The 12,898-nt window shown below is 41.8% G+C and overlaps 1 protein-coding gene and 1 non-coding gene across 3 annotated transcripts; both read left to right on the top strand.

Moving 5' to 3' along the window:
- Positions 1–6,437: 6,437 nt before the first annotated feature.
- On the top strand, positions 6,438–12,673 carry SLC25A3 (solute carrier family 25 member 3). Of its 2 annotated transcripts, none has more exons than XM_061125588.1 (8): positions 6,438–6,578; positions 6,814–6,974; positions 8,559–8,680; positions 9,932–10,111; positions 10,879–11,060; positions 11,536–11,708; positions 12,141–12,251; positions 12,332–12,673. In XM_061125588.1, exons 2-8 carry the CDS (start codon positions 6,818–6,820, stop codon positions 12,490–12,492), a joined length of 1,086 nt encoding a protein of 361 aa, XP_060981571.1. In that variant the 5' UTR covers positions 6,438–6,578; positions 6,814–6,817; the 3' UTR covers positions 12,493–12,673. The 2 variants fall into 2 exon arrangements, with proteins under 2 accessions (XP_060981571.1, XP_060981572.1); XM_061125589.1 differs by having other exon boundaries at positions 6,463–6,578; positions 6,818–6,974.
- LOC133044101 (small nucleolar RNA SNORA53) lies at positions 11,216–11,463 on the top strand. The gene has a single exon (XR_009689850.1). It is a non-coding gene; the product is annotated as a small nucleolar RNA SNORA53 (small nucleolar RNA).
- Positions 12,674–12,898: the final 225 nt, after the last annotated feature.

Here is a 12,898-nt window from a genome sequence, read left to right as displayed (position 1 = left end):
CTCGATGGGTATGAGTTTGAGCAAGCTCTGGGAGTTGGTGATGGACAGGGAAGCCTGGCGTGCTGCCATTCATGGGGTTGCAAAGAGTCAGACACGACTGAGTGACTGAACTTGAACTGAATTTGTGATAACCAAGCCTCACATAGAATCTGTCCCGGTGATGAATTGCAGCCATTGAGTGATTAGAGTGCCACATGGGTGTGCACCCTCCATGTGGACTGTTTTAGGTTCTGCCATATCTAAGTATGCCTCTCCTCTCTGGACCAAAGCATATTTTATGCTTTTAATTGCAGAAAAAAGGAAATTTCAAGATATCAAGTGATAAAGACTGGGTAAAAGGATTCACCTGCCTTTTATTTCCTATAAAATATAACATCTCTGAATATACAGCTATAACTTTCACTGTGTTCAGCTCCACACACAAACATGGGTGACTTCAAGACTCTAAGCCTTGGTGGGGGGCTCTTTCCTGGTGGCTCAGTGGTAAAGAATCCACCTGCCAATGCAGGAAACACAGATTGGTCCTGGTCCGGGAAGATTTCCCACGTGCCACCGAGCAACTAAGCCCATACACCCCAACTATTGAGCCTGTGCTCCAGAGCTGGAGAGCCGCAACTCCTGAGTCCACGTGCTGCAACTACAGAAACCCACACACCCTAAAGCCCATGCTTCGTAACAAGAGAAGCCACCACAAGGAGAAGCCTGTGCATCGCAACTAGAGAGCAGACCCTGCTCTCCACAGCTAGAGAGAAGCCTTTGCAGCAACAAAGACCCAGCACAGCCAAAAAAAATAAAACAAATTAAAAAAAATTTTTTTAGAGTCTAAGCCTAGGCCTTAGGGCTGGGTCTGCTTTCTTGGGGTGCACTATGGTAGAGCTCACAGCTAGTTTTACAGCCAAGGTAATTTAGGCTCAACCAAGGATACCGTTTCAAAGAAGGGATTTTAAAACTTTCCAGAATGGAAATTACAGCCTCAAAAGTAAAGCCTATTTTAACTTATTTCAGATACAAAGAGACAAACTTCTCTCTACTCTGTTTATGAAGTCACACAAAGATATGAAAAAGTAAAGCCTACCAAAAAATGAGATTTCAAATAAAAAAAACCACAATAAACAAGTGGATGTCATCATCCTTTTTTCCTCAGGGTGGATATGAAAATGGACTTCTGTCTTCCTTGCATAATTTTTTATATCTTTTTATTACATGACTGTGCTAGGAATTATTTAAAGCCTTTCTGGTGATTCCCCATGACAGAGACGACCATCAAATCTATAAAAGCAAACTTGACTTTTAGCTCTAAATTTCTCAAATGTGGCAAAGTTCTCCTTGAACCTTCTTTCTCTCTAGTATCTCAAAGTTTAACTGTTTATCTCCCAATATGAGCCTGAGTTAGGACTGGTCACAAGGGAAATTTGTGCAAGATTCCAAAGGCAGAAGGGAAGCAGCAGTCATCACACTCCGAAGGTCAGTGCAGGGCGTGAGACGCTGTGGCCGCGAGTGCTCATTGTTGCAGATTAGCTGGCTCACCTTAGATAGGGCAAAAGCCAGGTATGGAGCTCCTTCACAGAACTCCTGGACCTCCCCTGGTTTCTCTTGAGTCCTGGGCCAGATGCATAGCAGCACTGTGGCTCCCATGAGCACTTGCACCACAGCTCCCATGAGCACTTGCACCACGGCTCCCATGAGCACTTGCACCACGGCTCCCATGAGCACTTGCACCACGGCTCCCATGAGCACTTGCACCATGGCTTCCATGAGCACCTGCACCGTGGCTCCTGTAGGAACCTGCATGGTAGGTGGTAAGACAGACTTACGGTCTCGTTTGACTTTGTGGGTTCTAGTTTGTCCCTACTCACTCCCACTTCACATCCAGCTTTCCTGTCTGGCTGTAAGTCCTACCAATTTACAGTAATTTCAGGTCCAACCTCAGACATAGAGGCAAATTCTTCTCCAGCTCTCCTAATTTCATAAGGTATAATCACCCAAATAAATCTTTTATTCTGTATGACTCATAGTGCCTATGCTTCTCTGATCAAACTCTGATATAGACAGTAGGATTGGAAGCAAGCAATTCCAGGAGAACCAAACCTTAAATGGATTTCTTGGGAATTTCCTGGTGGTCCAGTGGTTAGGACTCATCACTTTCACTGCCGTGGTCCTGGGTTCAATTTCTGGTTGGGGAACTAAGATCTCAGAAGCCCCATAGCACAGCCAAAAAAAGAAAAGAATGGGTTTCTCTGAATTTGTTCTGAGTCATCTGGTCTTATTGAATTTAAAGGTATTGGTAATCAGTTGTCATAATTGTGACATTGTTGTTCATGACATGCATTAGCAAAAAAAAAAAAAATTCTTAAATTATTATCTGTGGACATCATTAGCCAAATGGCTAAATAAGGTAAAGCTTTGGGTGACCAAGTAGATGCTCCCAAAGAATATTTAAGTGAAAATAAGGACTACAGTGGGGTTGTTTCTTTTCCTAACTATGTTGGATTCAGATGACACTGGGATCATGAACCTCTAAATCCTGTTGAGCCTCCTTTGCTAGTAGAAATAGCCCTTTCTCCCTTACCTGTGCAGCCTAGTTGATCCTTACCTGAAAAAATTATTATAGACTTCCCTGAGATAGTTGCCTTGTAGAGTGTGTTAGGCTTTCTCAAAAGCAACTGGCAATACCTCCCACTGCTTCTAGACCTTGATGCAGGAGATCCTAGAAGGTAAGACAAAAAGAGTACAAGATTTGTGTTAACAGAAACCTGGGCAGCATGCCTGGGAATCGAGGCTAAGCATGTTTGGTTGGATGTGTAGTAGTTAACTTCAAGTTAACTACTAGAGGTTAACTAAGTAGTTAACCAATGATCCCCACCTCTCTTCCCACATCGTTTTCATCTGCGTGACCAATAAAATACAGAAGTGATGCTGTGTCACTTCTGAGACTAGATATAAAGGACACTGCAGCTTCTGTTGCTCTTTCTTTTTTGAATTACTCACTCTGGGAAAGCCATGTCATGAGCAGCGCTATCTAGAGGCCCCTGTGATGAGGAACTGAAGTGTTCTGCCAGCAGTCAAGTTTGTGATGTTGGAAGCAGATCCGCCAGCCCAAATCAAGTCTTCAGACAGCACAGTCCCAGTCAGAAGCTTGCCTACAACCCCATGACAGCCCCTGAGTCAGACCACACGGTTAAGCCACATCCAGATTCCTGGCCCTCAGAAAACATGAGCTGAGAGTGTTTGTTGTTTTATGTCTTTAAATTTTGAGGAAATTTGATAAGTAGCAATAACTAAAATAAAAGGGAAGGAATATAATGGTAGACCAAGCCAAGTTAATTGATATGAATACAGTAAAGACCGTATCCCAGTGCATTGTTTTAGCTCAATCTGCTGAGAGTGTCTGTAAACAGTTTGGCTGAAATTTTAATCCAATGGTGGCCTATATGAAATAAAATTAAAATGCCAGACTGCCTTGGTATACTACAGGAAGGCACTGACCAACTCTCTCCTTGACCCAACTTTAGTTATGCCACTCTGAGCCCTTTTTCCACTAAGCCCATCATTGGGCATAATCATAAGAAGCCCAAGTATAGCAAGAATTCTGCAAATCGATTTAGCTAGAATCTCCCAAACTTGGTAACTGATTATCCTCAATACCTAATCAAATTCCTCATCTCTCAAGTGATATCTGATAACTTTGGCCTGCCTTCTTCGCGAATCCTGTTACATCAGTTTAGCAAGAATTACCCTAACCTCTTAGTAATGTCTCATCCACTGACACCCCACTCATCCCAACTCTGCTCCTAGGCTAAAAATCCTCACTTTTACAAATTGTTTCACTGAGAACTATGAGAACGGACGTTTCTTTTGCTTAAACCATGCAGTCTGAGGTACTTTGTTATGATAACCTCTAGCAAACTAATGGTTTTTCCAGTGGTCATGTATGGATGTGAGAGTTGGACTGTGAAGAAAGCTGAGTGCCAAAAAATTGATGCTTTTGAACTATGGTGTTGGAGAAGACTCTTGAGAGTCCCTTGGACTGCAAGGAGATCCAACCAGTCCATCCTGAAGGAGATAAGTCTTGGGTGTTCATTGGAAGGACTGATGCTGGGGCTGAAACTCTAATACTTTGGCCACCTCATGCGAAGAGTTGACTCATCTGAAAAGACCCTGATGCTGGGAGGGATTGGGGGCAGGAGGAGAAGGGGACGACAGAGGATGAGATGGCCGGATGGCATCACCGACTCGATGGACATGAGTTTGAGTAAACTCTGGGAGTTTGTGATGAACAGGGAGGCCTGGCGTGCCGAGATTCATGGGGTCACAAGAGTCAGACACGACTGAGAGACTGAACTGAACTGAACTGAACTGAGCAAACTATTACAGCAGATTTTGAATTAGTGATGAGTGATTGGAAAACCAAATAAATGTCAAAGGTGGCAATTATTACCTCTGGAGGATAATAAATCATTCAATATTGGAAATATAATCATACCATTCACCATTGCTTACTATAAATAATAGTCATAAAAATGTGAATTCTAAATATTGATCTCACCAAAATTATTATTGAACTCTAGTCAAAGGATGGAGAAGGAAATGGCAACCCACTCCAGTGTTCTTGCCTGGAACCCCAGGGACAGAGGAGCCTGGTGGGCTGCCGTCTATAGGGTTGCACAGGGTCAGACACGACTGACGCGACTTAGCAGCAGCAGCAGCTAGTCAAAGGATGGGAAGTTAACAAGAATGAAGCCCCTGATATCTGCTTTTGAAACGTTTGTCCAGTTTTTTTCTTAGGATGCTAACAGTAAATAATTTTCTAATATAGTAATGCTAGTTTTCTGTAAAAATCTTGCATGCTTATATAGGAATGGAGTTTTAGTCAATATTGCTACCATTAGTATACATGACTTAGCTTAATTTTTCAGGTCCATTCAATCAAACAAAAATGGAAGAAAAAAAAAAAGAAGATATTATCTCACTGAGTTTTCACAAACTCTGCAAGAAAGGTATTACTCCTATCCAGGACCAGTTACATAATCTGCAGGACCCAGTGCAAAATGAAAAACACAGGGTCTCTTGTTTATTAAGAATTTCAAAACGGTGACAACAGAAATTAAACCAAGCATAGGTCCTGTATAACTGTACAGGTAACAAGCCCATGAGGCCAGTTCTGCTTCTACCTTTTAACACACAGGTGCACAGAGATGAAGTAAATTCCCAAAGTTACTTTAACAATAGCTATGGCACTCCACTCCAGTACTCTTGCCTGGAAAATCCCATGGACGCAGGAGCCTGGTAGGCTGCAGTCCATGGGGTCACTAAGAGTCGGACACGACTGAGAGACTTCACTTCCATTTTTCACTTTCATGCAGTGGAGAAGGAAATAGCAACCCACTCCAGTATTCTTGCCTGGAGAATCCCAGGGACGGGGGAGCCTGGTAGGCTGCTGTCTATGGGGTCGCACAGAGTTGGACACGACTGTAGTGACTTAGCAGCAGGGAAATGTGAGAGCCAGAATTCTAACAGGGGTTTGACCTCTACTAAATTCTTCTTAATTAAAGTAGGTCTTTGTTTAACTAAAGCTAACGAAGATTTTCTAAATTTATTAGACATACAAAATCTGCTGCCAGTCACTTTCACTCTAGTTCACCCTCGAACTCCGACTTGTTAAAAATAATTTATTTAATGCTATCATGTGCGAGCTTGCGTGCTACGTCGCTTCACTCCAGTTGGACTTTTTGCAACCCTACGGACTATAGCCCTGGAGGCTCCTCTATCCATGGGATTCTCCAGGCAAGAATACTGGAGTGGGTTGCCATGCTCTCCTCCAGGGCATGTCTTAAGATCATCCCTACTCAGGGATAGAACCTAAGTCTCTTATGTCTCCTTCATTGGCAAGCATTTACCACTTGCCACCTGGGAAGTCCCAATGCTATCATATGTTATATAAACTATTGTTAATGAGGCAGCAAGCAGTCTTAAGAATTCTTATTACACGTTTCCTTTTAAAATACTCTTCTCAAGTCTGATGGGAAATGCAGAAAGTCTATGTGTAATGTCAATGGATGCAACTTAAAAAAAAAAAAGTACCGTAATGGCAGAAGTTGTAACACAAAATACTGTAGTGACATTCCAACACCGAAATAATATATCATCATGTATCCGCATTTTTTTTTTTAAAGTAACTACTATACTGGGGCTCATTTAAATGAAAAGAACGGCAGCCGGGATTCTAAGAGAGACATTTGAAGGTGAAGGGACAAAAAAAGAAGGTCACAAGCACGAACCCACACAGCTCAAAAACCCTGCCCGGAATGCGCGCAAGCGCAGAATGAATCCTCCTGCGCAGAAGCCGGGGCGGAAGGGCTGGGGCGAGTGGGGCGGGGATAGGGTTGCTAGGCGAACGCGATGACGTTAAGGCCTCTGCGTTCTTCTCCGCCAATGGGTGCTATCTGCCGGTAGTGACGCGCTATATGCGTCGCGCTGACGACGCGCGAAGGACACAGATCTAAAGGCCCGGAGGACGTTCGGCCTCTGTGAGCTGCAGCCTTTCCGTGAGACCGGTTGTGTGTTCGCCATCTTAGGGAGTGAGTGTGGTTTGGCCTTCCCCGCTGTGGGTGCAGGGAGCGGAGCCGGGGTGGGGTGCTGTTTTGGCTGTGGGCCCGGCGAACTTCCTCCTTTGGGGAGGCTGCTGTGACCTCTTCAAGGGCGCGGAGACGGGAAGAGGCAAGGCCCGTGTAGAGGTTCCCAGCGTGCAGGTGACTTTGGCGGGCCTACCAGCCCTCTCTGTCTTTCCTCTTACACCGCTTCCTCTTCTCCTAGAAAGATGTACTCGTCGGTGGTGCATCTGGCGCGGGCGAACCCCTTCAACGCGCCCCACCTGCAGTTGGTGCACGATGGTCTCGCGGGCCCCCGCAGCGACCCCGCGGGGCCCCCAGGCCCACCCCGCCGCTCCCGCAACCTGGCAGCCGCCGCGGTAGAAGGTGAGGTCAGACCCTGCCCCGATACGGTCGGGAGGTCCACTTGTGGCCTCCTCGGCCTTCGTGGCCTGGCCCAGCCCGGAGGACAGGGAAGGACGCGTCCAGCCCTTCAGGACGGCGCCCAGTTGCTTTGTCCGAGGATGTCAGCCCGTTCCGCCCTCAGCCGGGTGTCGGATCCTTGGCCCTCCCTCAAGGGCATGGAAGGGCCTAGGCTCTGCTCCGTCCGTGACCTCCACGTCCTCGATCGCCTAGAGGCATAGAGGCCGTGACTAGCTCCTTATCTTCTCCACGGTGAGCCCGCTTGGTCAGCCGACTAAGTGTTGGGTAAAGCCTTCTTCCTAACTTCTGGCCGCAGTAGTTCTAACTGTATTACCTGTTCTTTGATTTTGCTTTAATTTTCTAAAATACACTCCCTCCCTTAGTTGTTCCTTTATTCCCTCCCATAGGTGTTCACCGGGGTCTAATACTAGTTGACACAAGCTATGTGAGATAACTGGGTCTTTTTTATCGCTGCCAGAGAGACCATAGAAAGGAGATAGTAGTTGCTAGGAATACCTTTGATCGTCTCTTTCGGTTTTCTTGATGTTTAGACACAACTTTATTTTAATCCTTTGTGTTTTAAATCACAGTGGAGTGTATTTACAGAGAAACTTGAAAATCAAATTGCAGGAAGAGTACTGAAAATGTTACCTACCTTGTACTTGTAAACTGTATAAAGATTTTAAAAAATCATGTATGCCTTTCTGTTCTGTCTTTAATGTGGGTAAAAAACCCTTACATGATCAATCGGTCCTTCAATTTAGAAAGTTAAATCTGTGGTCATTTGTGTAGTAAATATTTGACTGCAGAAATTTGCTTATCTAGTTTTACACTATGGGAATCTATAAGTGGGAATAGTATTGGTTAGTGGTTGGGGTAAGAGGTTTGCAAGCTTTTACACAATTTGAGTTTGATTTGTACCTCAGATAGGTGTTATCAGCCATTAATAATCTGAAGTTTGGTTTTAATTGGAAGAGCTATTAACGATGTAGAAAACTTTCTTTAAAATTAATATGGCATAATCAGAGAGGGGTAGTATCTCAAAGATAAGAACCTTCATAATCTTTAAATGATTGTTTTGATTTTGGCAGTGGATTTCATGTTCACACCAGGTGGAAAATTATCTTTGTTTACTTGTAAACCGTGGCCAGAGCTGTTAAGTTGTGATAGTACTTTTTCACAAGGAAATGTAGTTTCTCTTGCATTCCCATGGCCTTAGTCATCTCTGAAGAAATACTTATTTGATTTTTTTTTTTCAATCAAACAGAACAGTATAGCTGTGCCTATGGATCTGGCAGATTCTTTATCCTTTGTGGACTTGGAGGAATTATTAGCTGTGGCACAACACATACAGCATTGGTTCCTCTAGATCTGGTTAAATGCAGGATGCAGGTTTGTTTTTGCATGTTGGACTAAATAAAACATTGTTGAAGCATGGCTGTTATCTACTAACAAGCTGTGTGGAAACCTAACTGTCCAGGAGGTAAGTTGATAACCAGTAACATGAGTATTATATTAAAATGCATGGTGTGTCTTGTCTTATTACAGAGTACAGTTGTGAATATGGCTCCGCGAAGTTTTATGCACTGTGTGGCTTTGGTGGGGTCTTAAGTTGTGGTCTGACACACACTGCTGTTGTTCCTCTGGATTTAGTGAAATGCCGTATGCAGGTTTGTATTGAGATGACATTGAACATCTCTTTTGTGTATGACTTAATTCCAAATAATATTAAAGAATTTCACAGGTGAGAAGAATTTGAAGACATTACAACTGCCAGAAATTTTAGTAGGAGACTGAACTCAAGTTTCTTTTACTCAGTAAGATTTTTACTTTAGTGTTTTAAATCCAAGAAATACCCCTTTTCAGATAATAAGGCTTTAAGCGTTGTTTTTTTTTTTTTTTTTTTCCTTTTTTGCTGCTGGGCTTAATTCTGCCTAGAGTTCTTCAAGGCCTGCTGATTTTTATGCTCCAAATAGCATTTTACAAGCAGTTACGTCCAAATAGCATTTTATAAGCAGGTATGTGTCAGAGCAGGCCGTCATTCTTTGCGTATTGTATGATGTGACCTCATGTCTTATTTATTGATAAGATCAAGGCAGAGAACACTGTAGATTAAAAAAAAAGACAGTGTTTGAGTATTTAATTTTTGTGGGCAAAGCTTCTCGCATACTTAAATGAAAGGTTTTCTTTTACAATTAAAATGTCTTAATTAGGATTATTGAACCAAAAATAATCAAATATCAAAAATTTATTTGTCCCAAACAGGATTAGAAGTCTACTTACCTAAAAGAGAAAGGAAGGTGAAATATTAGCAGGGAGAGGAAGGTGATGTATGTATACCAGCCCTTATAGTACTGGCAGAAATAGATAAGATTTTGACCCCTGTTAGTTAATAGAGTGAATATTAAGTATCCTTTTGCTAAAGCGTTTTATGCGTGTCTCAAAATGAATTTAAGTCAAAAGAGAATTATGTTGATGTACCTTTTTAATTTGTATTTAACTGTCTTAAGTTCACAAAACTATAATTAATGAACTACCATATTTCAGGGATGTAGACATAATATATTGTTTATAAAGTAGCTTTAAGACTAATTATTAAGTGGTTAGAAGAGTTGTTTGGTGGAAAAATTTCTTAAAATGTCAGTTTTTTAATGTATTTTTGTAGGAATTTTATCCTCTTAATAACCTGTAAAGACTTAAGTCTCACTGAAAGCTAGGCTTTAATGTATAAAAAGTTACATTTACAAAGATAATTATAGACATTAAGTGGATAACATGGGGTGAACTTGTCTTTACCTAACTTTGTATAGTTACTAAAGATTATATAAAAAACAAAAGAAAAAAACTAATAACAAAATTATCTGTGAGAAGTGTTATCCCTTTGGTACATGTACTTTTCTTTCTTCCTGTTTTATGTAAAGGTGGACCCACAGAAGTACAAGGGCATTTTTAATGGATTTTCAATTACACTCAAAGAGGATGGTTTCCGTGGTTTGGCCAAAGGATGGGCTCCGACCTTCATTGGCTACTCCCTGCAGGGGCTCTGCAAGTTTGGCTTTTATGAAGTCTTCAAGGTTTTGTACAGCAACATGCTTGGAGAGGTACGTAATTTAACTTTGAAATGGAAAGTCCTAAGCTTTTAACTTAAGGGTAGGACCAAAAAGCACCTTCTTTGTTTGATCCACCTTGTTTTAGAGCTGAAGAAATAGTCTCAGAAAGAGTGAACGTGTTTCAAATCATAAGGCTATTTTAATAGAGACAGGATAAGATGAACTGCATTTCATTAGATTTCAGTGTTCTTTTTATTATGCTGTGCTGCTTTCCAAGGAAGTTGGATTTGAGTTTAAAAATATTCACAGTGTACTATGGTTGATGTTCAGTTCAGTCCAGTTGCTCAACTCTTTGCCACCCCATGGACTGCAGCACGCCAGGCCTCCCTGTCAATCACCAATTCCCGGAGCTTGCTCAAACTAATGTCCATCGAGTTGGTGATGCCATCCAGCCGCCTCTTCGTCTGTCGTCCCCTTCTCCTCCTGCCCTCAGTCTTTCCGAGCATCAGGGTCTTTTCCAGTGAGTCAGTTCTTTGCATCAGGTGGCCAAGTATTGGAGCTTCAGCTTCAGCATTAGTCCTTCCAATGAATATTCAGGATTGATTTCCTTTAGGATGGACTGGTTGGATCTCCTTGCTGTCCAGAGTTTGTGTTATCTATGGGATATTGTGGGATATGGGATACTGTTATTGTGTGTTATCTATGGGATAGAGAAACACTTAAGATATCTGAAATTTAACCATTTTCTAGAACTGTCTCTTATTGAGAACAGCCAATGCAACAGCGATTCACGTTCCTCCTTGTGTTTCTTCATTTAGGAGAATGCCTATCTGTGGCGCACATCACTGTATTTGGCTGCCTCTGCCAGTGCTGAATTCTTTGCTGACATTGCTCTGGCTCCTATGGAAGCTGCTAAGGTTCGAATTCAAACCCAACCAGGTTATGCTAACACTCTGAGGGATGCAGCTCCCAAAATGTATAAGGAAGAAGGCTTAAAGGCGTAAGTAAACATTTGCCTAAATATGTAGTATAAAATACTCATTTGAGGAAACTATTTGTTAACACATTAACTCTCAACTTGGGGGTTGGAAAATACCCTTGTTAGAATTCCTGTCGTCTATGTTCACCGTTAAGACTTGGCATATGGTCAGGCCACACATGCTTCCTTAGATCCACCTTTGTGGATGCCAATCTTGAACTGAGTTCTACTTGTAAACTTCTGGTTTCTTGTAGTTCCAGTCAAAGAAGCATCCAGCAACTTTTTTGGTTGTATAGTCAAAGGTGCTTGAGTCATTGGCATGTAAGATAAATATACCTGCATGTTAGTCTTAGGTTCTGATAGAAATGACATGCAGTTGTGCTGCCATTTTTTACTATCAGGACTCGACTGGTGTGCGGACACTTCTGTTAGTGATGAAAAAGTCTTGCTAGATGAATATGTGCGACTGAGCAAAATAAGTCTTCTGATTTCCTAGGTTCTACAAGGGGGTTGCTCCTCTTTGGATGAGACAGATACCATACACCATGATGAAGTTTGCCTGCTTTGAACGTACTGTTGAAGCATTGTACAAGTTTGTGGTTCCCAAGCCCCGAAGTGAATGTTCAAAGCCAGAGCAGCTGGTTGTCACATTTGTGGCAGGTTACATAGGTATGAACTACTTAGAACATGTTTGTGAAATTAAGAACAAAGAGTCAGTTCCATTATTGATTTCTTCTGTGAGGGAAAAATATTCCAAAGGGAAGTTTTATCTTTCCATTGCATTTGATATACTCATAAATAATTGTTCTGTGGTTTGCATGTCATAATTAAACTTGGGAATGTATTGACTTCACTGCTACACCTTTTTGGTAGTAGAACAAATTTTTAATACAAGAGAAAGTGTTGGTTAAAATGTGAATTTAACTTGCAGGGTGGTTCTGTTTTACATAGGGTAGACTGCTTTATAATTTGTCAGTCTCACTCTAAGATATGGTTTTTTAAGAAACATAAATTTTACTACTCATGAACAGCTTGTTGGCTATCATGTGAAGAAAGTTTTTAATTGACTCCGTAATGGATCATTCATTTTGACTTTTTCAGCTGGAGTCTTCTGTGCCATTGTTTCCCACCCTGCCGATTCCGTGGTGTCTGTGTTGAATAAAGAGAAGGGTAGCAGTGCCTCTCAGGTCCTCAAGAGACTTGGATTTAGAGGTAGGATTTGTTTCCTCCCCTCTGAAGAACGAGCAACACTTTAGAGTAGATTTTTCACTTACATTTCATGTTTTATGCAGGTGTTTGGAAGGGACTGTTTGCCCGCATCATCATGATCGGCACTCTGACTGCACTACAGTGGTTTATCTATGATTCTGTGAAGGTCTACTTCAGGCTCCCTCGCCCTCCTCCCCCTGAGATGCCAGAGTCTCTGAAGAAGAAGCTTGGGTACACTCAGTAGATAAATGAAAGCAAATACGGACTGAATCAGCGTGTTGATCAGTGTTTGAGGAAAATGCAGAAGGAACTTTTATATATTTGACAGTGTAGGAAGTTATCTATTCCTAATATAATTACTGTAGTACTCTTGTCAAAAGCAAGAGTTTCAAACTTAATGTGGAAATAAACCCAACTGTACATGATTTGTCTGTGACTTGATAATTATTTTTAAAGCTAAAGAATTAATTCTAAGGTGGAAAGAATTAGGCATATATTAAAACCTCAAGGAAAATAATTTACTGTTGGTTGAATACTGTCGTCCCTATTTGTAAGTTGTCATATGTCTCAAGTTTGGTCACTCTACAGAGTTCTTACATTTTTAGAAACCATGCCCTGAATTTTTAAAAACTTGATTTAACTGTTCAATT

Source organism: Dama dama, chromosome 22 (assembly GCF_033118175.1).
Source record: "Dama dama isolate Ldn47 chromosome 22, ASM3311817v1, whole genome shotgun sequence".
Classification (NCBI taxonomy): Eukaryota; Metazoa; Chordata; class Mammalia; order Artiodactyla; family Cervidae; genus Dama; species Dama dama.
This window is presented reverse-complemented; position numbering and strand designations above follow the sequence as displayed.

What these genes read in the sequence shown, in the direction of transcription:
- SLC25A3 (XM_061125588.1), top strand. Translation starts at nt 6,818, where the DNA reads ATGTACTCGTCGGTGGTGCATCTGGCGCGGGCGAACCCCTTCAACGCG. An exon ending in GGCAGCCGCCGCGGTAGAAG is followed by an intron (nt 6,975 to 8,558) that starts GTGAGGTCAGAC and finishes GTCTTATTACAG; the next exon opens with AGTACAGTTGTGAATATGGC. An exon ending in AAGGAAGAAGGCTTAAAGGC is followed by an intron (nt 11,061 to 11,535) that starts GTAAGTAAACAT and finishes CTGATTTCCTAG; the next exon opens with GTTCTACAAGGGGGTTGCTC.